The sequence below is a fragment of the Brachypodium distachyon genome, chromosome 4, assembly GCF_000005505.3.
Source record: "Brachypodium distachyon strain Bd21 chromosome 4, Brachypodium_distachyon_v3.0, whole genome shotgun sequence".
Lineage (NCBI taxonomy): Eukaryota > Viridiplantae > Streptophyta > Magnoliopsida > Poales > Poaceae > Brachypodium > Brachypodium distachyon.
In genome coordinates this window covers 1,076,842-1,100,456 of record NC_016134.3, presented here as the reverse complement: position 1 = coordinate 1,100,456, position 23,615 = coordinate 1,076,842, and the positions used below count along the sequence as shown (strand labels likewise).

Genomic DNA, 23,615 nt, shown 5'->3' with positions numbered 1-23,615 from the left:
TCAGCCAATAACAACTCACATCCATTTATTATCAACACAATATGAGTGGTCAGGCACTAGAAACCAGAACTGCCTTGGTCCAAATGCACAAATCTATATGAGGTGTATTTTGAAATAGAGAGAGTATATAACACATCTGAATTAATAATATATTTTTCGCTCGGGTTGCGCACCCTACTTTCTTGCGTAAGGCTGCTCATAGTGGGAGTAATTTAGGTAGTAACATAAGATGCCAACTAGACATTTTGGTGACATGACATGGTATTAAATGAAGAAAGAGAAGGAGTTGGTAACTAGATATGTTACCATCACATCACACAAATCAAAGCAAGATAAGTCTACAAACTAATAAATGAAACAATGCATGACACCACATATATGTTACTACTCATTATGGAGGTGGTAATTTAGACTAGTAACATATACATGTTACTACTCTATGTTACTCTCCACTGTGACCAGCCTAAGATTGAGTTATGATACTATCTCATTTGGATTACATTTTTGCAGCTTCTACCGAGTCCCATCCTTGATGGTTAAGCTATTCTCTCTTCTTTTGAATCTACTCCAGAAGTCAGGATAGGAGTACGGAGTAGCATTTGAAAGTGGTGGAAGCCAAGCAATTCCTGTAATGGAGTTACCGAGCTGGACCATAATATTAAGACTTTTATATCTTTGCAGTTTTTTAAAGTAATAATGGTGGTGGTCTCTGTGTAATGACGTTTGGAAGCTAAATTGAGCTGACATATCTAATGCATGCTTCGTGAATCATCCGGGTAAAGCTTTTGACTGAAACCATAGGGAAGACGGGCGATGGTCGAGCCTCGCCGTCTCTGTTTTTCACCCAGAGATTATATACCGCTTAATTAACCAGCTCCGGCTATCAAAACCCAGCACGATATGTTCTCCAGAAAATTAGAAAAAACTAAAACAACCCATAAGTTGAAAATAAAGGAAGTACTAGCACAATGTTTGTGTATAATTTTGTTTTACAGTACATGCCTAAGCAGTTTGCTCTACAGTCGGCATCACAGATCAAATAATCTAGTGTTACCAAGTCGTCTCAATGTTTTGTTTCTAATCAAATGGTGCTGTCCGATGGTGACGGACCGCTGCTAGGCACTGATTAGGATCTTTGAATAAAGATAGTCCTGCCCTTCCTTCCTTGCTGATGCCTTAGTTCAATCATTCATTCGTCCCATTCATCCTCTGGAGCTGATAATAATCAAACAAATATTGCAAGTGAGCTAGCTATGGATCGACGAAAAGCAAAGAAAAAACAAGAAAAAAAGAGAGTGACTACTTCATGATCAGCCCTGTGGTTTTGAAACTTCATGATCGATCAAGATTCAAGAACATACCTCTTCCTCGACGAGCGGTTCTAAATCGTGTCTTGTGATATGAAGAGTGGGGCGGTTAGGATGCTCCTGTGCTGCGAGCCTCACAGCAGTTTCCCCTTTCGTCACCTCCTCGACGCTGGCTTCCTTGCAAACAAGGCCAACACTGACTTGCTCAAGGGAAGGAAGGTGACCCATGCCCAGGTCGCTGCCGATATCAAGCGTTCGGAGCCATAGCTCAAGCAATCGCAGCATTGGCATAGCTCCTCTTGGGAACATACATGGAACCGAAACGAAACCCAAGAATCGGCACTCTCTGAGGCGTGGGTAAGCTGTCACCATGAACCCCCGTTCGATGGCTGCTCGCTCTTCCATGAGCCCATCCGATTTTATCTGTATGCAGAGGAAACGAAGAGCACGCAGAGTCCCAAGGATCTGAATGTGCTCCCCTCGCACTTGATCCATGCGTATCCATAGGTAGGACAGGAAGGGAAGCGAAGATGGATTGATCCACTTCGGCAGCGTCGAAAACCTCTTGGATCCTGTGGTAAATTTACAGAGTCCTGGAGGAGGCACCCAGGCTCCCGGGATGAAATCGATGCGGCCAGTAGTGCCTGCAAACTCTAGACTTTGCAATTTGTGCATGTTGCCTATGGAGTCTGCCAATGCTTTATGCTTTTCCTCATTCTGTTCTTCAGAAAAAGAAATAGAGAGCACTCTCAACTCAGTCAGATTGCCCAACTCTTTGAAATCATCATCAGAGAAATGCCTCACGTCCATAGTGCCCAATTCCTCCAGGGAAACCAGGTTCCCTAACCCGACCAGCACCTTTGTGCAGCTATCAATGCATAGGCGCACCAATTGTCTTAGCCGAAAGACACTCGGTGATAGTTCTTCCATATATGTACATCTTATGTCCAGTGTCTGTAAAAAATGTAACCTGCCTACTTCCATCTGATGCTCACCGACACGGGTGCCTTTTAGTCCTAGAAACCTCAGGTGTATTAAACTTCCGAGATGCCTGAGATTAATCTTATCTTGTTTTCCAAATAGATAACAACCTTCTAAATCCAAAACCCGTAAAACTTGAAACGGAGAAAGGGATGGCATTGGATTAACATCTTCATTCATAAAAAGAGAAAAAGACCTCACTTGTGACATGTTTGTGGTACCAAGCTCAGGATTGCTGAGCTCTGCCATGCTAGTGTTTTGGAGGGACAGCCTACGAACCTTCCTTAGTGAATCATGTATGCTTCGGCGCCCCTTCGCTTCCCATATAGTAACAAAGTTTTCTTCGCTTGAGAATGAACATATGAGATCAAGAACCATATCATGCACACGGCAAGCACGTGCCTTGTCCTCACAGTTGATATGTACCGGCTGGATCATGCTTCGGTTTACGAGTTCATTAAAGTAACTCTCACCAATCTCAAATAGGCTCTTTTCTCGTTCTCTGTATTGGATAAAACCTTCAGCTATCCACCTCCAAATCAGTCTCTCTCTCTCAATTTCATAGTCTTCAGGAAATATACTCAAGTACAATAAACAAGTTTTCAGATGGGAAGGCAGATCATAATAGCTAAATGACAATATTCTCTTCATATCCTCCACAAGAGCACCTTCAGTAAGTCCATGCCCGATAGAGTTCATCAAATTACACCAGTGATCCTTTGACTTTATCTGCTCATCACTAGACAAGAGGCTGGCTACAGTAATGATGGCCAGCGGTACCCCCCCACATTTCTTCAAGATACCTTTGGAGATTTCTTGCAACTCATGAGGACATCCAGTTTCACTATGAAATATTCTTTTGTAAAAGAGCATTTGGGATTCTTTATCTGAAAGAGGTTTCATCCTATGAACAGTGTCAGCATCACTAGAGCAACATGCTTCAGAGACATTGATATTGCGGGTTGTTGTTATTATTCGACTGCCAAGACCGTTTCTTGACAAAGCACACTTGATAACCCCCCATGTTTTTTGATCCCATATATCATCAATCACGATAAGGTACCTGTATCAATTTGGGCAGAATAGTTGAGCTACGTTCTCCAAGGAAAAAAAAAGGAGACCAAATAGTGTGATGCTATTTTTTTTAGACCAGAAAAAAAATAGTGTGATGCTAAAATGCACAAGCACGCACTCAAATTGTAGGAATTTTTATTGAAATACATTATGAATATTCAAGAAAGAAAGATAAGACTCTTGGAACACGTACCTCTTGTCATTGAGAAATTCATGGAGTTCGTCAATGAGCAGCTTTTCATCCCTTGTTGTGGTATGAATGTTTTGAAACTTGTCCTTATCAAGTTGATAAAGAATGTCCTTGAAAACTTTCTTGATATCAGGGCTCCGAGACACTGAAACAAAAGCTCCACAGTCAAAATTCACCTTAATCCTATCATACACTGCTTTTGCAAGAGTTGTCTTGCCCAGTCCACCAAATCCAACAATAGAGATTGTTTTCACTTGGTGGTCGGACCCTTCATCACCCGCCGTTAGCCTCTGGACCAACTTATCCCTTCCCTCTTCGATGCCAACAATCTCAGTCACATCTTTGTACATATCCAACAGGCGAGGGTCGATGTTAGCACGAACACCAGTGCTATGCATCTCGAGCTTGTACCTTTTACGCAGATCGGTCAACTCCTTAGCGAGGTCACGAGCTTCTTCGATGGCGTCGGAGATTTGGTGAAGAGCCTTGCCTTTACCAAACAGCTTTGTTGTCTTCTTGAGGAAGTTCTTCACTTTGTTCTTCATGTTGGTCGGCTGCTCCCCGTCACTTCTCTCCTCCACCCGTACCATGAAGGAGTCGGCGGCATCCTCCATGTCATAGGAGAGGTCTCGCACCTTGCCCGCCCATACCTTGACATCCATGTCAAGCTGGTCGGGCGGCACCTCGGCCACCTTGAGGAGTGTGGCGTGAATCAGCGCCAGCTCTGTCTCGAGAGATGTGATGCCTTTCCTCACTCGTTTCTCCAAATTGAATTCACCGACAAGAAGTTCACCGAGCTTGTGGAGTAATGGGCTCATAGCCCCTGCTGCGACCTCCATAGCTCAATCTAAGGTTCTCGCACTCTACAGGATGGCTAGGTGTGGTGAAGGCACGAAGAGATGCTTGTTGTCCTAAGATAGAGCATAGAGAAGACTATCATATGATATGAGAATGGTGGCTGTTGGCTGTGTGCACTTGGTGGGCTGCTTCTGGGCACTTTCACCCCGGCCGGAGACAGTAGTCCAGCACCTGCTGCATTTTGTTACACTTAATGGCCTGCTTTTCTTGACTAAGCATCGAGTTGAAGCTGCTTGGAAAGTGTTGAAGTTGGTTAGGATGATTCCCTATATATTTATATCAACTTTGTTCGATTAAAACAAATGTATAGTCTAGTCAGCCAAAGGAATAGTATGTCTAGAGTCCATGTCGTGTCGTTTTTTGATTAAGCATATCACAAACTTAATTAAGCCTTAATTCCGTACCTACTGTGCTCTTGGAGGTCGGTCAGCCACCTGCTCTTGGACTCATGCACACAAATTGTTAATTGAACACCTCTGATTGCTAGCTGTTTGTGTAGACTACGTACAAATAAAAATATTTCTCAACAAACTTTTCCAGGTGGACATTAAGCATTCATATTTACTCCCTCCGTCCATGAATAAGTGTACTTTTAGGTTTTGTCCAAAGTCAAACTTTTTAAGATTTGACCAACTTTGTTAAAATGAGTAGCAACACATATGACATCAAATCGGGATGTTATGAAACTATATTTCCAAAGGACCTAATGATACTAATTATGTGTCATAAAATGTTGCTACTTTTAAAATAAAGTCGGCCAAACTTTAATATCTTTATTTGTACACACACATCACACACATGTATTTCACCAAAAAATTCTGATTTCGATAACACACCTTTGTTCTGGGTCTTTTATTTCTGCAAGCAGTCGTGGGGATCAGCTGGGCAACTCAAGATTTTCCTGCATATTAGTCAGCAATGCTATGGTTGTGAACCAAATGACGTTGAAACTTCAGCCATAGCTAAGTGCATGGAATCCTCTTGAGGAAGAAGATATTCACCGCAACACAGTGCAGATATTGAGTACTCACTGCAACACAATGCAGCCTACCTATGCAGTCATCACCTGGACCTTGTAGTACAAGAACAGAACCTTAATTAGCATCACCCTCTGACCTTACAAGCAAAGATCGTAATTCATGCTGTCTAATAACCAAGATTCTTTTGAATCGACTGTAGCTACCACTACCAGAGTTTGTTATTGCAGAGGGAAGTCTCAGGTAGATCTCGACCTATGGAACTAGGACAGGAAGCTGTGTCCTTGTCAGTTTCAGAAAAGCTTTTAGTCCAAACGTGTAAATAAATCAACTAGCCAACTTCTGATTTCTGAAGTTTATGTTTTCGCCCTGTAGTTTATGTTTCAATTGCGGGCATAAACAGCGGCCTGCTAGTGTGTCAAACTAGCTTTCCTCCCTTCCATTCTCTTTTAATCCTTGTAGAAAACTTGGTATTTCTGTTGAGCAATTAATGGAAGGTGGGGGTAGCCTGGTTTGTAAAAAAAAAAAGACTTGTTTCTGTGATTGTGATTTTATACTTATCCATTTTTCAGTTGCAGAGGGATCCCAGAACTTTCAGTGGTACAGCAACACAAAATTCAAGTCAAGGTCCCTTGGTTGATGCTGATCTAAGCTAAGCTAGTTAAGTAACAATAGTAGAAATCTCCAACGCATGATCTGTCCTAATCTCCAGTCAAAGAGCATTAGAATAGTAAAATTCTGCAATCAATTAAGCTACACATACTTTCTGGAGAACCTATTATCTGTCATGATCTTACTATAGATGATCGATGCAACAAAATGTGCACCAGCAAGTAACCACCCTTACCTGTAGCCATGTAAGGAGTACAGTCCTCATGCTCACCATCTTCCCTGTGATGGAGATAATTGCTGCCACCATTGGACGTGCTGTGTCGTCGCCAGGCTGCCCCAGTAAGTGTGGCAACACGCCCATCCCTTATCCCCTTGGCATCGGCACCGGCTGTGCTGCGGCCAGCCTGAGTAGCTATGCCTAACTACTTCACCATCACCTGCAACGACACCTTCCACCCACCACGGCCTATGCTTGCCTAGTTAACTGTTGAAAGCAAGAGAGATCATTGACTTCTCCCTGGAGAGCGGCGAGGTGCACATTTATGGTCCCTTCAGAAACACCTGGTTCACATCAAACACTATTGCCCCAAAGCTCAAAAACTTCACGACGGTATTGATCAACCAGAGTAGTGTGTGGAATTTACTCATGCTTCTATGCTATGCTCGCAGAGGTCGGATGGTACGGCTTCAGGCGGCAGGACCTTGTCACACACCTCACGTTTGTCAATGAGAGGGCAAACAGGGGCATCCCCGTCGATATAGACTGCGCCATCAGGGAAAGGTTCCCATCATCTTCGCAACAAAACTAATTTGTTAGAATATCTAAAACAATATAACTGAAGATCACATGCGTAAATTCATCTCAAAGAGTACTTTTCATAGCATGTAAATTTTGTTGAATTAGCTACATGAATTAAAGCATACTACTCCCTCCGTCCCGAAATAAGTGACGTGGATTTGCATAAATTAGCGATCAGAGAGTTGTTGCATCCAAAGACTATTGTCCAAAACGACAGCTTTGAGAGCTAGAGACAGTAAATTGTAGTTCACACAACCGGTCAAGAAAAAAAAGGCATTACAAATATACTCCTATATACTTAAGATAATTCGTAACACATGATCCATTGATCCAGCTTGTGGAGAGATTCCAGTTTGGCAGATATATAATACCATATAAATCTCCTGCTGCCACCTATTACAGGGAAGAAATCAAAGCAGTTTAAACAAACAGATTAGCCAGGCTAAGACGCTGGCATCAAACGGGACAGCGAAACTTGACTGAGATTGCCAGAAGATGATTACTTCTGTGTGTCTGAAATTGCCAGCAGACGATTACTTATGTGAGTGTGATATGCTTCACACGACACACTGCCACCCACGTGGTGTAAGCGTACTAGCTATATATTCATCAGCTGGAACTTGCAGTGTAAGAAGTAAGAACAAAATCTTAATTATCATCAACATATGACCTTAGAAGCAAAACAATCGACCAACTATTCCAAATTCTTGGTGTCTAAGTTACCAAGATTTTAATTGATTGTAGCTATCATCAGAGTTTGTTATTGCAGATGGAAGTCTCAACTCTCAAGTCTCAACCTATGAAACAAGGACATGAAGCTGTGTCCTTTTGATTTCAGGAAAAGCTTCTTGTCCAAAAGTGTAATCAAGTAGCCAACTTCTGGTTTCTATACATGATTCTTACTTCTATAGCTATCCTATTTCCAAGTACAGAAAGCTCCTTCCAACTTTCATTAGTAGTGCAACACAGAATTCAAGTCAAGGTCTCATGGTTAATAATTATCTAATCTAAGCTAGTTAAGTAACAATCGCGAAAATCTCCAATCCATATATAACAATATCCAATCAATCAGCATATATTAGATTAGTCAAAATGAGCAATCGAATAACTGAGCTCCATCTACTTCTTAAGAACCCATGATCCGTCCCCCCCAAAAAAAAAGAGATAGGACTATAGGAGTGGAGAGTGCACATGAATTGAGCTAGCAGCAGGTTAGAACATAGTGCCGTGGCAAGCACAAAAGCAAGCAACCAGCCAACCAACATACCTGCAACCATGCTAGAATTAGCATCAGTCCTCCTCATACTAATCATCTTCCCGGTGATGGTCATGGAAATAACTGCTGCCACCTCAGGACATGATGTATCGTTGCCGGGCTGCCCCGACAAGTGTGGCAATGTGTCCATCCCTTACCCTTTCGGAATCGGCGATGGCTGCGCTGCAACCAACATAAGCCGCTACTTCAGCGTCACATGTAACAACACCTTTGAACCACCACGACCTGTGGTTGGTGGACCTTTGATGCAGGGGGAGGTCATCGACATCTCCCTGGTGAGTGGTGAGATGCGAATTTACGGCCCCATCAGCTACAGCTGTTTCACGTCGAACACCACCACACCAGATAACAAATCCAGCGAGTTCAGCCTGGAGGGCACGCCATTCGTCCCCTCGGCCACACGCAACCGCTTCACGGTCATCGGCTGCAGCACTCTGGGGCTCATCGGGGGGTCTATTCATGGTGATGCCAACCCATATGTGACTGGCTGCTACTCCTACTGCCATGGCCTCAACAGCACGTCTGACGGTGCGCCGTGCACCGGAATGGGCTGCTGTGAGACCACCATCGTGCCAAACATCATCAACTTCACAACGACATTGCTCAACCTGAGTTCTGTGTGGAAATTCAATCCATGCTTCTATGCTATGCTCACAGAGGTTGGATGGTACAGCTTCAGGCGGCAGGACCTTGTCCCGCACCTTGGTTTTGTCGATGAGAGGGCAAAGAGGGGCGTCCCGGTCGTCCATGACTGGGCCATCAGAAATGGTTCCTGCCTGGAGGAGGGTGAGAAGACGCAAAAAAACTATGTTTGTGTCAGTTCAAACAGCTATTGTGTAAATGCAAGAAATGGCCGAGGGTACCTGTGCAACTGTTCTGAAGGATATGAAGGGAATTCTTATCTTCCCAAAGGCTGTCAAGGTTAGATATCAAATAAATTTAGCTGTCTAGACAAGGGTCACGAGATCCTTAAGCTCCAACTTTTTATTGGAAGGCTGATTCTACATATTTCAGCTACTTGCTTAACTTTTCTTAGGCTTCCCTAGTAATTACTCCCTCTGATCCTAAATTCTTGTCTCAAATTTGTCCAAATATGGACGTATCTATTCTTAAAAAGCGTCTAGATACATGTAATATTTCGTCAATAATTTAGGATCGGAGGTAGTAATATACATAATAGTTCATGTTTTGTCTCTTTTATTGTGATGCATGTTAATCTATTTAATTGCTCCTCAGACATCGATGAGTGTGAACTGCGTAAGCAGGACCCTAAGTATGAACAATTATATCCATGCAACAATGGAGTGTGCCAAAACTTACCAGGAGGCTATAGATGCAATTGCATGATAGGAACAAGATCAGATGGTACAAATTATGGATGTCAAACAGTGCTTCGTCAAGCTGAACGAGTAGCAATAGGTAAGGATGAAAGTTTACTTTTGGTCCTCTAAGATTCTAATGTGTCTCCTGATTTGGATGAGCTGAATAATCTTGAAAAATAATTTTGCAGGCCTCAGTATTTCTGCAGTCAAGGTCATGGCTCTAACATGCTTGTTAGTTATGAAATTACAAAGAAGAAAACACATTAAGGAGAAGGATGCGTATTTCAAACAGAATGGAGGTCTGAAATTATATGATGAAATGAGAGCAAGGCAAGTTGACACTGTTCTTTTACTTACAGAGCAAGAGATAAGGAAAGCCACAGATAACTACAGTGATCATCGAGTTCTTGGATGTGGTGGTCATGGAATGGTTTATAGAGGAACTTTAGATGACGACAAAGAACTTGCCATAAAGAAGTCTAAAGTTATTGACAATGACTGCAGAGAAGAATTTGTAAATGAGATAATAATATTGTCGCAAATTAACCATAGGAACATTGTGAGGTTACTTGGTTGCTGCTTGGAGGTAGATGTGCCGATGTTGGTGTATGAGTTCATACCCAATGGTACCCTCTTTGAGTTCCTTCATGGCAATGATCACAGATCACCAATCCCCTTGGATCTGCGACTGAAGATCGCTACGCAGTCAGCAGAGGCTCTTGCTTATATTTATTCATCAACTTCACGCACCATTCTGCATGGGGATGTCAAATCACTCAATATACTATTGGATGATGAATACAATGCAAAAGTTGCAGATTTTGGAGCATCAGCACTGAAGTCCTTGGATAAAGATGATTTCATCATGTTTATCCAAGGAACTCTTGGCTACCTTGACCCTGAGACTTTTGTCAGTCATCACCTTACTGACAAAAGTGACGTCTACAGTTTTGGGGTTGTCCTTCTGGAGCTAATGACAAGAAAGAAGGCTATATACAGTGATGATTTTAATGGAAAGAAATCTCTATCTCATACTTTTGTCTCGTTGTTCCACGAGAACAAGCTCAGCAATATGCTTGACTATGAGATAATAGAAGATGAAGTGATGGTAGTGCTCTGGAAAGTAGCTGACCTCGTCATGCATTGCCTGAGCCCAAGAAGAGACGAGAGGCCAACAATGAAGGAAGTTGCAGAGCGTCTACAGATGTTGAGGAGAATCCAGATGCAGCTAGTCACAAAATCAAATTCTACCAGAGCACATTACGATTATGGAGGATCATCAACGCTTGCCCCTTCAGACCAGATGAAACACCATAGCATGGATACAACTAAACTAGTGATAGATGTACACAAGGCAAGATGATACCTGCATCTGTATTTTATCAGGGTAATAGCAAGTAATTACTTTCTTCTTGAGATAAACTAGTATACCTTTCTTGTTGCAATAAGCCAATAAACTAGTATACCTTGCACGGTAACACTATTTATGTATATTGGTTAGTTTGCTATATGCCTATTTGTAAGAAGCATTTGCAACTATCATGCAGTATGTACACATCAATACTGATTATTTCTTACTTACTCTTCGTTTCAAGAATACGCAGGAGATATGCGTATCATTTCCAAATTTCCAAAACAGGGAATTTGCATTTGTCGTGATAAATCTGTATAAATAGAAACAATTGTGGGATTTCAGTCATGTCCCTCACTCCTGACGCTAAAAAATCCCTCAAAAATAATCCATAAAAGGCAAAATATGCTACTCCCTCCATCCCGAATTAACTGACGTGGATTTGTATACTATACAAATCCACGTCAGTTAATTCGGGACGGAGGGAGTATGATTTTTCTCACTAAATCGGGAAAGATTCATGTAAAGAACAGATATGATTCTGCCAACCAGTTTGATAAATTTTCTTGCATGTTCTCCACATTTCCAAATGGCCTACGTATGACCAACAACTGCTTGCCTAATGCCGGCAAGCGATGAACTTGTTCAAAATCTCAAACCCAAGTACTCTACTGAAGATTTAGCAGACATACTAGATTACAATGCAGCAATTGGTACGACTAAATTAATGGGCAGTACATGAGCAGAGATGAATTTACCACAATGCTAATGGAAATCCCATCTGCAGCAGCAGGCATACCATCAATCCGGTCTCGACCCTTCTTCGCTCCTCTGAGCCAACCGAAGTCAGCAGCGGCAGTGACTTGCCGGGCAGGCGCCCAGGATAGGGGAGACAGTCGCGGAGCTGGCGGAACAGTTCGATGACCTGCTGGATCCACGACACGGCGACAGCAGCACCAGACCTAGCCAAGAACGCCACCGGTGACCGTCAACACAATGGCCATGGGCTCCATTCTGCATCCCGGTATGAAACTGTGTCCTGCAGTCCTGTGCCTAAAACTAAAAGACAATTGATTTGATTAGAAGGAAAAATTCCAACAGAAGATGCTGTTCTTTGGTTGGGTGAACCTCTTTTGAAACTAATAAACCTTTTAATTTCTACAAATATTCCAGGCTCACAGGAGGCCGTAGCCATAGCCCTGCAGAACTCATGTCCCCCTCTTGCTAGTTTATTACAGAAGAAACAACTCAAAAAGGTATTTTGGAGTAAGGGTATTTCTAGGAGATTTGGTATTTAGTTTACGTTCAAACAAAACACCAAGACTCCCACAAGAAACTTATCCAAAATAACATCTAGAAGTCTAAAAAAAGTTCAAAAGAGTATCATACTGTTGTCTTATCACATCCCTCAAACACAGGAATTAAGTGTATAGACGATTGAAGAACCTACTACACTACAGTCTACAGGGCCAGCACCAGTTTGCCCTTCTCCAAGCCTCCAAGGTTCCCGTCATCAGTCATCTCTTCCAAAGGGAGAACCTCCGACTCCTCTGATGGCGCTCCTCCATTGCTACCAAAGTAACTATTGCTTTTGTCTTCACCGGCTCCTTGCACCTGGTGTCTCCTCAACACCCGCAGACGCTCCGCAACCTCTGTCATCGTCGGCCTGTCTTCTCCTCTAACACTCAGACAGTGCACAGCAAGGACAGCAAGATTCTTGATGACCGCCATGGCTGCAGCATCGTCTGCAATCTCAGGGTCCAGCATCACCTGATGCCTGTCCTCGTCGAACATCAGGAGGAAATTGTGGGACAATGATTTCTTTTCGCTGGAGTGATTATCGACGTACAAAGCCCGCTTCCTTGTCATCAGCTCGAGAAGAACGACCCCGAAGCTGTAGACATCGCTCTTGTCAGTGAGGAGGTGGCTGATGAAACTCTCGGGGTCAAGGTAACCGAGGGTCCCCTGGACAAGCATGATGAACTCGCTTTCGTCTATGGACTTGAGCGCTGACGCCCCAAAGTCTGCAACCTTGGCGTGGTACTGATCATCCAGCAGAATGTTGGCGGATTTGACGTCCCCATGTAGGATTGTGCGAGATGTCGATGAGTGCAAGTAAGCAAGAGCTTCTGCTGATTGTGTAGCAATCTTCAGGCGTAGATCCAGAGGAATTGGTGACAGATTGTGATCAGCACTACCATGAAGAAACTCATATAGTGTCCCGTTGGAGACGAACTCGTAGACCAACATTGGGACATCTATATCCAGGCAACAGCCTAGTAACCTCACAATGTTTCGGTGGTTGATCTGCGACAAGATTATGATCTCATTGACAAACTCGTCCCTGCAGTTGTCGTTGATTACCTTGGACTTCTTTATGGCGACCTCTCTCTGGTCATCCAGAGTACCCCTGTACACCATTCCATGGCCGCCACATCCAAGAACTCGATCTTCGTTGTAGTTGTCAGTAGCTTTCTTGACCTCCTTTTCTGTGAGTATTCGAACTGTGTCAACCTGCTTTGATCTCATCTCATCATATAACCTGAGCCCTCCATTTTGTTTGAAATACTCATCTTTCTCCTCCTTGTGCCTTTTCCTTTGTAATCGCATAGCCAAAAAGAATGCCAAAGATATTATCACAATGGCAGATACACTCAGTCCTGCAAAATCATATACTTTCAATTTAGAGACAGAGTTTCTGTAAGCATGTGAAACTGATATTGAGATGCTTCAAGTCATCAAATTTAGTAGAAATATATCAACTTTATGTTGATAAAAGAAAACAAATGAGAGAGTGAACTTGCCTATAGCCAGCTGTTGACCTCGAGTATGCAGAGACTGACATCCAGAATTTGTGCCATCGGACTTTGTTCCTTTCTTGCATTTACAATCGTAGCCTCCTGGAGTGTTGCGACAGACCCCATTCCTACAGGGATACAATTCTTCGTATTTGGGGTCCTGCCTGTGCAACATGCATTCATCTATATCTGAAGATGGCATAAACAAAGTCATATATACAGTATTGCACAACACAAGTCAAACTGTTTCCTATATATGATTGACAAAAGTATTTCATCAGTAGTTACCTTGGCAGCCGTTGTGGAGGTAGGCGTTGCCCTCATACCCTGGGGAGCACTGGCACAAGTACCCGGGTCCATTGCCCGCAGTCTGGCAGAAACTGTTTGCGCTGACACATGCATAGTTTCTTGGCTCTGAGCATGAGCCGTTTCTGACAGCCCAGTTCACGATGACAGGTGCACCATTCTTTGCCTTCTCGTTGACGAACCCAAGCTGGCCAACAAGGTCTCGGCGTTGGAAGCTGTACCACCCGACCTCGGCGATCATGGCATAGAAGCACGGGTTGAATCCCCACACGCTGCTACTGTTAATCGGGAATGCCACATTGAAGGTGGTGAGGTTGGTCGGGATGGATGCCTCGCAGCAGCCCGTCCCGGTGCATGGTGCTCCGTCGTCTGATGCACCACTGGTGCCATCGCAGTAGGAGTAGCAGCCAGCGAGGTACTGGCTCGTTTCCCCGCGGAAACCGCCAATGAGCCCCAAGGTGTTGCAACCAATGACCATGAAACGGTTGCGGCCGGGGGATGGGAGGAATGGTGTGTTCTCCAGGCTGAACCGCACGGTGTCATTGTTGGTTGCCGACACGGTGGCACTTGATGTGAAGCAGATGTAGCTCACGGGGACAAGCACACGTAACTCGCCGTGCTCCAGTGAGATATCGACGACGTCAACAGCCACGTCAACTGGGCCACCCACAGTCGGCCGCGGTGGGTGGGAGGCGTTGTTGCAACCGAGATTGAAGAAGCTGTTGAGGTTGACTGCCGCGCATTGTGCTCCAATGCCGAAGGGGTAAGGGATAAGCACATCGCCACACTTGTCGGGGCAGCCTGGCAGCGCCAGAGGTGTGGTGCCACCCACGGGTGTTGCCAATGCTATTGCCAAGAAGAAGACAATTAGTTTCTGGAAGAATACTAGGATCAATGTTGGTGCTTGTTGCTGAAAGGTTGGATGCATGGCTAGCGCCATCACTTGCTTAATTTGGTGACTTGTTGTGTGTGCACCAAGAGCACAAGCTTTTCTCTTTTTGAGAGGAATCGTGCTTAGCATATATAGCAATCAACTCCTTTAAAAAAATATGCCATCAACTAAAGTATGCATGAGTGGATAGGTTCATATCTTTCCATTCCAAGTAAAAGTCCAACTGTAAGTGCAATACTGAATTGCAGATTGATATTTCAAACTTTCTTTCTTTTCTTTTTTGATCTAGGAAGTAGGTGGTTGTTTGTCCTAGTCAAGTATTAATCTCACCCCAAAGTCGTAAGTACAAAGTGTTGCCTCTTTTTCTTAGATAGTGAGCTAGCTTAATGCTATTAATTCTCATGTTAGATGTCAGAACTCAGGTGTATGCAAAGCTGTACAATGAGCAAAAACACTAGGAGTAGAACTTTGTCTTAGTCGTCCCAGTCAAGCAAGTCTACACGCAATACTGATTGTAGAAGTATCTGTTTGTACAAAAATTTATCTAGCTAACACCTATCATGTCCATTATATATAACTAGGATTAGAACCACCTAACCTACCTAGATGTTAAATATATCATTATGTGTGGAAATACATAGCTCTAATCCTCTAACAGGGTAAGACCTACTTGTGTAGCTCTAAAGTCTTCAAGGCGCATTTCTTATTCAGCTATAGTAGTTACTACAAGCCACCAGACAACAGAAATAGTATCTATCCATGGGAGAATTTGTAGGCCTTTTTCTTGTTTATATAGTTTTGTGGGAAATATAAAATTAGAAACCCTGAATCATGAATCATGAAAAATTCACATGCTACAAACTTAACTCTCATCAGGCTATCTGATGATATGTAAACTGCGAATAAGAAGAAAGGTTGAACAATGTAAAAAAAAGATTTCAGCCTAGTTATGCACTCAAGCTGTTGCTGTCTAAGGTCGTCTTGACTATTCAAGCTGTTGCGAATAAGAAGAAGAAAGGTTGAACAATTAGTGCTTCCATCTAGTTTATTATTGCAGAAGAAAATATCAAACTAACTGAGTCTGACGAAGCAGACATGACATGTATTCACACGTGGGAGAATAAAGTAAGAGCTATACTTTGACCAGCATATGAAAATACCTGTAAACTGGTGAAGACTTTTCCAGATTATAAGTAACTTCGCCATCATTTTTCCAATTTCAGAGAAACTTCCAATAAAAATGTGTAAGAAAACTAACAATTGTTCTCTGTACCATTGCGATTTTCAACTTTGAACACAAACAATACAAACTGATGAAGGTTTCTCCAGATAATAAGCAAGTCTACTATACTTTCTTTCAATTGCGGAGAAACTTCTTGAGACAAATGATTAAGTAAACCAGTCAATTTTTACTATACATTATCATTTCAAACTTTGAACATTAAACAATACAAAATTCAGGTAAAAGTCTCCTCGCTAACGCTGATCTCACACATGAAATAGTTAATCGAAAATTGTGAGAATCATCTGTAAATAAAAATATCCGAGGCATCAGAATCAGCCTTCATCTTATCATCTGCAAAGGAGTTCAGGGCTACTCAGAACCTATGGTCTAACAAGTCTAGTGTACACAATCACATTCACATAGCATGAAAGGAATATGAGATAGGCGCTAAGTTAGCATGAAGGTTAGAAAGACATCGCCATAGGAACTAACCACCAAGCCTCCAACTATGAAAGAAGTATCAGTCCTCCTGATGCTCATCACATTCCAACTGGTGGCGCTATCTGCAACCTCTTCCGGGCTCTCCATATCATTGCCAGGGTGTCCTGACAAGTGTGGCGATGTGTCAATCCCCTATCCCAACTGCGGCTAGCATGAACAGCTACTTCAGCGTCACCTGTAACAGCACCTTCCAACCCCCACGGCTTATGGTTGGTGACCCTTTGGAACCCACAGAGATCATTGATAACTCCCTGGAGCGAGGTGAGTTGCGCGTTTATGGCTCCATCAGCTACAATTGCTTACCGTGATGGACAACTACACCGGTGGGTTCAACCTGGTAAATACACCGTTCATCCCCTTAACCACCCGCAACCGCTCACAGTCATCAGCTGCAATACAATGGGTCTTATTGGTGGCTACGCACAGCAACCCCGACCTGTACGTGGCTGGTTGCTACTCCTACTGCCAGGGTATCAACAGCACGTCCAAAGGTGCTCCATGCACTGGGAAGGACTGCTGTGAAACCACCATAACCCCAAACCTCACCGACTTCGCTGCGCTCTTGGTGATCAACCAAAGCAGTGTATGGACATTCAACCCATGCTTCTATGCGATGCTTGCAGAGGTTGGATGGTACAGCTTCAGGCAGCAGGACCTTGTCGGACACCTCGGGTTCATAAATGAGAGAGAGAAGAGAGGTGTCCCTCTTGTCGGTGACTGGGCCATCAGAAATGGTTCCTGCCCAAAGGATGGAGCAAAGGCGCCAATGGGCTATGCCTGTGTTAGTTCAAACAGTTATTGTATGGATGCAATCAATGGCCCAGGGTACACGTGCAACTGCTCTGAAGGATATGAGGGCAATCCTTATCTCCCCAAAGGCTGTCAAGGTGAAATATTTACTCAGACAGAACTTTTTTTTTGGAAACCAGGATAAGCAAATGTCTGAAGAAACAACTTTAGACAGCACATAAGTTTCATCATTGCAAGCATAATTCTATAGAGCTTTATTCCTCTTTCAATTTATTTAGCTTCCTTACCATACTTTAGATTTTGACTTAATTATTATTTCATGCTAGTTTATTTTAATTCTCTTCAGACATAGATGAGTGCAAGCTGTATAACCAGAACCCCAAGTATAGAGAATTATATCCATGCAAAAATGGGGAGTGCCGTAACACACCAGGAGGCTATGTGTGCAAATGTGGGATAGGAAAAAGATCAGATGGCAAAAATTCTGGATGTCAGCCTGTGCTATCCCAAATTGAACGGGTAGTTATAGGTAAGCATCATACATGAGTACACATTTTATTTATTTATAAGGCGCATTTCCTTGCTTTTGATGTCTCAAAAGTATCTAAATATTTGTTCTGCAGGTCTCAGTGTTTCCGTAGTTGTGGTGATGGCATTGACTTTCATGTTAGCAATGAAATTTCAAAGAAGAAAACACAGGAAGGAAAAGGATGAGTATTTCAAACAAAATGGAGGTCTGAAATTATATGATGAGATGAGATCTAGGCAAGTCGACACCATCCGTATACTTACAGAGAAAGAGGCAAAGAAAGCCACGGACAACTACAGCGATGATCGAGTTCTTGCGCATGGTGGTCATGGAATGGTTTATAGAGGAACATTAGATGATGACAAAGAAGTTGCCATAAAAAAGTCCAAGTAGATGAAGACTGCAGAGAAGAATTCGTAAATGAGATAATAATATTGTCACAGATTAACCACAGGAACATTGTGAGGTTACTTGGTTGCTGCTTGGAGGTAGATGTGCCGATGTTGGTGTATGAGTTCATACCCAATGGTACCCTCTTTGAGTTCCTTCATGGCAATGATCACAGATCACCAATCCCCTTGGATCTCGACTGAAGATCGCTACGCAGTCAGCCGAGGCTCTTGCTTACATTCATTCATCAACTTCTCGCGCAATTCTGCACGGGGATGTCAAATCACTCAATATACTATTGGATGATGAATACAATGCAAAGGTTGCAGATTTTGGAGCATCGGCACTGAAATCCATAGATAAGGATGATTTCATCATGCTTATCCAAGGAACTCTTGGCTACCTTGACCCTGAGACTTTTGTCAGCCACACCTTACTGACAGAAGTGACGTCTACAGTTTTGGCGTTGTTCTTCTAGAGTTAATAACAAGAAAGAGGGCCATATTCATTGACAATCTTAATGAAAAGAAATCTCTATTGCATACCTTCATCATGATGTTTCATCAGAAGAAACTCTATGATATATTGGACTATGATATAATAGAAGATGAAGTTATGGTGGTGCTCGAGAAACTAGCAGAACTCGCCATGCTTTGTTTGGGCCCAAGAGGAGATGAGAGGCCAACAATGAAAGAAGTAGCAGGGCGCTTACAAATGTTGAGGAGAATCCAGTTGCAGCAAGTCACCACAGAAAATCCTATTAGAATGCATTACCCTGATGGGGAACCAGCAATGTCTATACCTTCTGAGGAGTTGAAATACCAGAGCATGGACACAGCCAAATTGGCCTTAGATGTAGATATTGCAAGATGATTATGGCATACATTTGTTGGCCTGCTGTGATAATAGTGAGTATAGTTTCCTGTCATACATTAGCATATCTTCCAAGATAAATCTATCTGTGTTTTCACGTATGGGTAAGCTAAGATAACTCTGTCACTATGCTACATTGCTACTGTATGTGCACATAGTTGGCTAATAGTCATCAATTATGTATTCTCCTCAGTGTAATGTACTAATGTGCATTCCTAGTATAATTTCTTGAAAATCTATTAGCTTTGGTTGATCCACTGGTTCAAATAAAACCATTCAGTAGTAAACTAGTAATGAGGTCTACATGTTCACACTAATAATCTCTGACTTACCATTCTTAATTTCTTGAAAATCTATTACTCCCTCCGATCCATATTACTTGTCTCAAATTTGCCCAAATATGGATGCATCTATGTTTAAAAAGCGTCTAGATACATGTAATATTTCGACAACTAATATGGATCGCAGGGAGTAGCATTTGAGCCCTAAGGGCCTGACCATTGGGCCTAAGGCAAGTTGACACCATTCTTATACTTACTGAGAAAGAGATAAAAGAAAGCCACAAAAACTTGGCGATGATTAACTTCATGGATGTGGCGGTCACGGAATGGTCTACAGATGAACTTCGTTGCCACAAAGAAGTCTAAAGTAATAAATGGCGATTGCATAGGATAATCTGTGAAAGAGACAACGGTATTGTTGCAAATTAACCATAGGAACACTGTGAATAACTGAACTCCGTCGAAGATTTAGCAGCAAAGCTAGCAACTACGACGAAATGGGTAGTAAATGACTAGTGATGAATTTACCACAATGTAATGGAGATCCAATGCGCAGCAGGCACATTATCATACATCTGCGCCGGTCTCTTCTTCGCTCCTCCGCTTAGCCGATCCAATCGCGTCGCCGTTGTTGCGGCAGCCCGAGCGGTCCTCCGCCTAATACGGCGCAATTAGCGCCGCATCTCGCGCGACAGGCCGCCGCCCGCCGCCGCCGCCCGCCGCGTGGATCATGGTACTCGCCCAAAGTCGGCAGCGGCGGCGTCTCCAAGGGCCCCCTCATGCCGCCACCCGCTCTTCGAGCCATGCCCCTCGCGTGGCTGCTGCAGAAGCAGAAGCAACCATCCTCCCTTAACGGAGCCTGACGCCCCCGCCGACGGCCGGAGGGCCGGTGCCACCGCCGGCAGGGCAGGACGGCGACGTGGACGAACTAGGGTGGGCTGCGAAGCGTATTTTCAGTTACCGCTGCAGGTGTTACACAAACGTAGCTCCTAAAGCGTAATTTCACATAGACGCTTCCTACAAGTGAACAATTATTTCTCTCTTTTGTTTTTCCATAGTATTCTTTTTCTCTTCCTACAAGTGAACTATTCTTTTTCTCTTTGAGTGGAAGTGAACTGTTTTTGCCTGGAAATATCTTGCAGTGCTCCTTCCTAATTGCAAGGAAGATCTCAATTTCAAAACATGCACTTGCAAGAAAATGTCAAATTAGTGTTGAAAATAACGTGTCATTGTCAATAAAATCACTTATTATGAGCTGGAGGAAGTATCATGACAAAGAAGATCACAACTTCAAAACGTGCAATTGCAAGAAAAATCGTACTCTCTCTGATCCATAATAAGTGTCTCAGAACAATTTTGGTATCATGGAGCGGAGGATCGGAGAGGAGGGAGTACCAACGAAGAGTGTGGCACCACAGGTTAAAGTCGCCTTACTGGAAATTTAAGTGTGCTGACCTCACGTATGAATGCATGATAGTCATTGCTTAGCTTAGTGCTTTCTCGGAAACGAAATGGCTACTGAGCTGCTTTTCAAAATAAATAAACACATTTTAGATCAACAAAAGAAACACATTTTAAGGTCTGAAAAGTTGTAGAAAAATCCGCATGTACTGATATACACGTAGATGTGTTAATTAAAAATATCTTCATTGTTGTGCTAAAAAATACAAATGTGTCGACCTGGAATAACAAACATTTTTTTATAGATCAACATGTTTGCTTTTTTTAAGCCCAGAAATGAAAAAAAAACTTCATGAAACTTTGTCTGTATGTAGTGCATCTCTGTACTATACAGTCAGAACTTTTCGTGACATATTGTTCTTCGATCGAATTTGTATGAAATTTCAAGTTCACCAGTTGGATCCTAATGGCACCGAAAGGGAAAGAAGTGGACCGGAATGCCAGTGCACAAGCCGACCGGAATCCTAATTCGCCCTGAACTGTAAGTTACCTAAAATTACCTTTAAACAAGTAGCAAAAGATAGAAGATGCACTTCAGTGAAAATATCGTCAGGACTGAATGAATATTATATGGCAGAAGCTTCCAAAATATGTCCCTCTGAACATTATTTATTTCTTGGAACTTCAAAGCCAGAAAGAGCGCATCTGGATCCCCAACACCAGCAGTTGTGTTAAACCAATCTTGCACAGGATGAGATTCAACAGCCTCAGATAATATGGCTTCATCTGGCAGCTGCAATACATAGAAATTTAAGAAATAATTGAATTGACCGAGTGGACAAATATTGGAACCATTAACAAATGAAAAATGCACAAATATTGGGCCTGCTTCTCATAGCACTGGTCGATCGATCATAAAGTGACCACAGACTCAGAGACAAAACTGCCTTGGTAGTAGGACATTTCTTGCAGGTAACGGTTATGAAAAGAAGCAACACCATGTAAGCAAGTAATCTACTCCCTCCGTCCAACCAAGGATGTGTCAATTTTGATCAAATTTGAATGCACCTATACACTAAGTCATGTCTAGATACATCTAAATTTTGACAAACTTGAGACATCTTTTGTTGGACGAAGGAAGTAGAATATTTGTTAAGCTTACATACCTGCAACAGCCAAGACACTAAACAAAAGATGAAACCGGGATTTTTCCTAATTAGGGGCTGTAGCTCGAAGCTAAGTAAAGTACTGAACTGACAAACACTCATTTTCATGGACAGGGAAAAAAAAAATCTATAACTGCTACAATAATTTGTCTACAAAAGCTTAAAAAGCATGGAGAAGTGCACGCAAAAATTAACATCATGTTGGACTCAGTCGAGCTTAAGTGCAGACATTGTATATGCGAGTTAATATCTTCAAGAGACCTTTTTGTTTAGAAAAGCTAAATGATTAGATCTACCTTTGCTTGAAGGAATCCACTGATGGGATATTAGTGAATGTAGGATATGCAACAGTATTCAACATGTCATAGTATAGCTCAGTGTCAGCCACCAGTTGAGCCTTGCCTTCAGAATCCATCTGAAATAAATAGAAAATTAGAAGTGAATAATGCCATGCATGTTCCGTAGAGGAAACTACAACAACAGCACCCCAGGTGAAATATGTTCTATCATGATTTTGCAGGCCTGAATTCCAACCATGTTTGGTGAATCTTATTTTAGCCCTAGTATTTTGAGTGGCCAAACTGAAATTAATGGCTGAATACTGGAAACATATATAAATTCGATACATCAATACAATTAAGGGAAGGTCAGCATCAAAATTATTGTGGGTATAAGAAATCTAATAGTTTATATAAAAAATGTGCATCAATGAGATTCAGGAAAACTCAATGTTCGTCAAGAGAATAGCTTTTTCTGATTTCAGTACGGGTGGCCTAATTTTTTTGAAGTAATTATCTCAGAATCACATGTGGAATTGTGGAGCATTGGTGGAGGTGCTGGCGGCTAGGATTGGCATCAGAAGGGAGAGACGATTAGATGAACAGATCATGCAATTTCAGGGAGACTATTCAGGTGGGCATGACTTCTCCAAAACCAAAATCAGGGAGTAATCCAGCGATTTCGGGTGGTTGTGGGCAAATTTTTCAACGGATAGGACGCATGAGAGGAACGTTACCATTTACTGAGGCGGAACTCGTGGCCGCACTGCAACCTCGCCGTAGACCGTCGGGGACGACCGAGTCGAAGAAGATCGAGCACGGCATGGGCGTCTTCTCCTCCTTCCCGCTTGCTGCCTCCACCTCAACGGACTCCAGCAGCAGCGCCGACACCGGGACGACGCCTCCCTGGACTGGCTGCGGCGGAGGAGGGGCAGGACGGCGACGCGGTCTGGGGGAGGGGCAGCAGCTCGCGAACGGGCGCGACGGCGGCGGATCGCGTGCGGGGATCGGCGGCTGCGGCTCGTGACCGGGGTACAACAGCGGGACTGGGGCGGCGGCTGTGAGCCTGTGACGCGAGAGGCGGGGTACATAAATTTGCGACGTGGTGGAGGAGGCGACGGCGGCCGCTGTGTGGCGGGGCAGAGGATGGCCGCAGGGGAATGGGGGAGGAGGAGGCGTTGGAATCGGTCGGGCGAGGAGAAAACGAAAGAGAAAAACGGTTCGCGGTGCGGCTGGAATTTCAGTCTGATCGTGGTAACATGGGTTACCAGTACGTTTAGTGGATGTACATTTAGTGGAATGAATGTTGTTGGTGAATTTATAAGTAGCAGAAAGTCAGGTGGATTCTAACGATCTTGTTTTCTCCTCGTTTTATTACTAACCACTTCTTATTTTCGTCGCTATTTTTCTATGACAAATTATAAAATACGTAAGTGATCACAAGCTGAGCCTAAAAACAGCTTAAAAGAGTGTTTGGG

General features: G+C 43.1%; 3 protein-coding genes and 1 pseudogene across 11 annotated transcripts; 2 read left to right on the top strand and 2 right to left on the bottom strand.

The window, feature by feature from the left end:
- Positions 1-915: 915 nt before the first annotated feature.
- Positions 916-8,176, bottom strand: LOC100840982 (putative disease resistance RPP13-like protein 3). Of its 4 annotated transcripts, none has more exons than XM_024463519.1 (5): positions 8,066-8,176; positions 5,247-6,791; positions 3,556-4,639; positions 1,362-3,351; positions 916-1,215 (listed from the first exon to the last, which is right to left on the bottom strand). In XM_024463519.1, the coding sequence occupies exons 3-5, from the start codon at positions 4,389-4,391 to the stop codon at positions 1,186-1,188; spliced, it is 2,856 nt and encodes a 951-aa protein (XP_024319287.1). In that variant the 5' UTR covers positions 4,392-4,639; positions 5,247-6,791; positions 8,066-8,176; the 3' UTR covers positions 916-1,185. The 4 variants fall into 4 exon arrangements, with proteins under 4 accessions (XP_024319287.1, XP_024319285.1, XP_024319286.1 ...); XM_024463517.1 differs by lacking the exon at positions 8,066-8,176 and having other exon boundaries at positions 5,247-5,482; positions 6,235-7,023; XM_024463518.1 differs by lacking the exon at positions 8,066-8,176 and having other exon boundaries at positions 5,247-5,476; positions 6,235-7,023.
- On the top strand, positions 7,058-11,629 carry LOC100840681 (wall-associated receptor kinase 5). Of its 2 annotated transcripts, XM_024463525.1 has the most exons (4): positions 7,058-8,995; positions 9,311-9,493; positions 9,585-10,783; positions 11,535-11,629. In XM_024463525.1, the coding sequence occupies exons 1-3, from the start codon at positions 8,074-8,076 to the stop codon at positions 10,757-10,759; spliced, it is 2,280 nt and encodes a 759-aa protein (XP_024319293.1). In that variant the 5' UTR covers positions 7,058-8,073; the 3' UTR covers positions 10,760-10,783; positions 11,535-11,629. The 2 variants fall into 2 exon arrangements, with proteins under 2 accessions (XP_024319293.1, XP_010237018.2); XM_010238716.3 differs by lacking the exon at positions 11,535-11,629 and having other exon boundaries at positions 7,059-8,995; positions 9,585-11,137.
- Positions 11,630-11,860: 231 nt separating this feature from the next.
- On the bottom strand, positions 11,861-23,406 carry LOC100840370 (wall-associated receptor kinase 5). Of its 5 annotated transcripts, XM_024463523.1 has the most exons (6): positions 22,875-23,363; positions 22,156-22,274; positions 19,821-21,486; positions 13,834-14,697; positions 13,552-13,734; positions 11,861-13,407 (listed from the first exon to the last, which is right to left on the bottom strand). In XM_024463523.1, exons 3-6 carry the CDS (start codon positions 19,861-19,863, stop codon positions 12,209-12,211), a joined length of 2,289 nt encoding a protein of 762 aa, XP_024319291.1. In that variant the 5' UTR covers positions 19,864-21,486; positions 22,156-22,274; positions 22,875-23,363; the 3' UTR covers positions 11,861-12,208. The 5 variants fall into 5 exon arrangements, 4 of the variants coding, with proteins under 4 accessions (XP_024319291.1, XP_024319289.1, XP_024319290.1 ...); XR_002966405.1 differs by lacking the exons at positions 11,861-13,407; positions 13,552-13,734 and adding an exon at positions 18,271-18,403 and having other exon boundaries at positions 14,570-14,697; positions 22,875-23,406; XM_024463521.1 differs by lacking the exons at positions 19,821-21,486; positions 22,156-22,274; positions 22,875-23,363 and adding an exon at positions 18,220-18,348 and having other exon boundaries at positions 11,993-13,407.
- Positions 16,450-19,112, top strand: LOC104584353 (annotated as a pseudogene).
- Positions 23,407-23,615: the final 209 nt, after the last annotated feature.

Bases quoted from the DNA above. Each gene is read 5' to 3' on its own strand.
- LOC100840982 (XM_024463519.1), bottom strand. From the start codon at position 4,391: ATGGAGGTCGCAGCAGGGGCTATGAGCCCATTACTCCACAAGCTCGGT. The intron at 3,352-3,555 runs GTACGTGTTCCA...AAATTGATACAG, and splicing joins GAATTTCTCAATGACAAGAG to GTACCTTATCGTGATTGATG. The intron at 1,216-1,361 runs GTATGTTCTTGA...GATTATTATCAG, and splicing joins AACCGCTCGTCGAGGAAGAG to CTCCAGAGGATGAATGGGAC.
- LOC100840681 (XM_024463525.1), top strand. From the start codon at position 8,074: ATGCTAGAATTAGCATCAGTCCTCCTCATACTAATCATCTTCCCGGTG. The intron at 8,996-9,310 runs GTTAGATATCAA...ATTGCTCCTCAG, and splicing joins TCTTCCCAAAGGCTGTCAAG to ACATCGATGAGTGTGAACTG. The intron at 9,494-9,584 runs GTAAGGATGAAA...ATAATTTTGCAG, and splicing joins AGCTGAACGAGTAGCAATAG to GCCTCAGTATTTCTGCAGTC.
- LOC100840370 (XM_010238711.3), bottom strand. From the start codon at position 14,872: ATGCTAAGCACGATTCCTCTCAAAAAGAGAAAAGCTTGTGCTCTTGGT. The intron at 13,735-13,833 runs GTAACTACTGAT...TGCCATCTTCAG, and splicing joins CCTCCACAACGGCTGCCAAG to ATATAGATGAATGCATGTTG. The intron at 13,408-13,551 runs GCAAGTTCACTC...ATGATTTTGCAG, and splicing joins AGGTCAACAGCTGGCTATAG to GACTGAGTGTATCTGCCATT.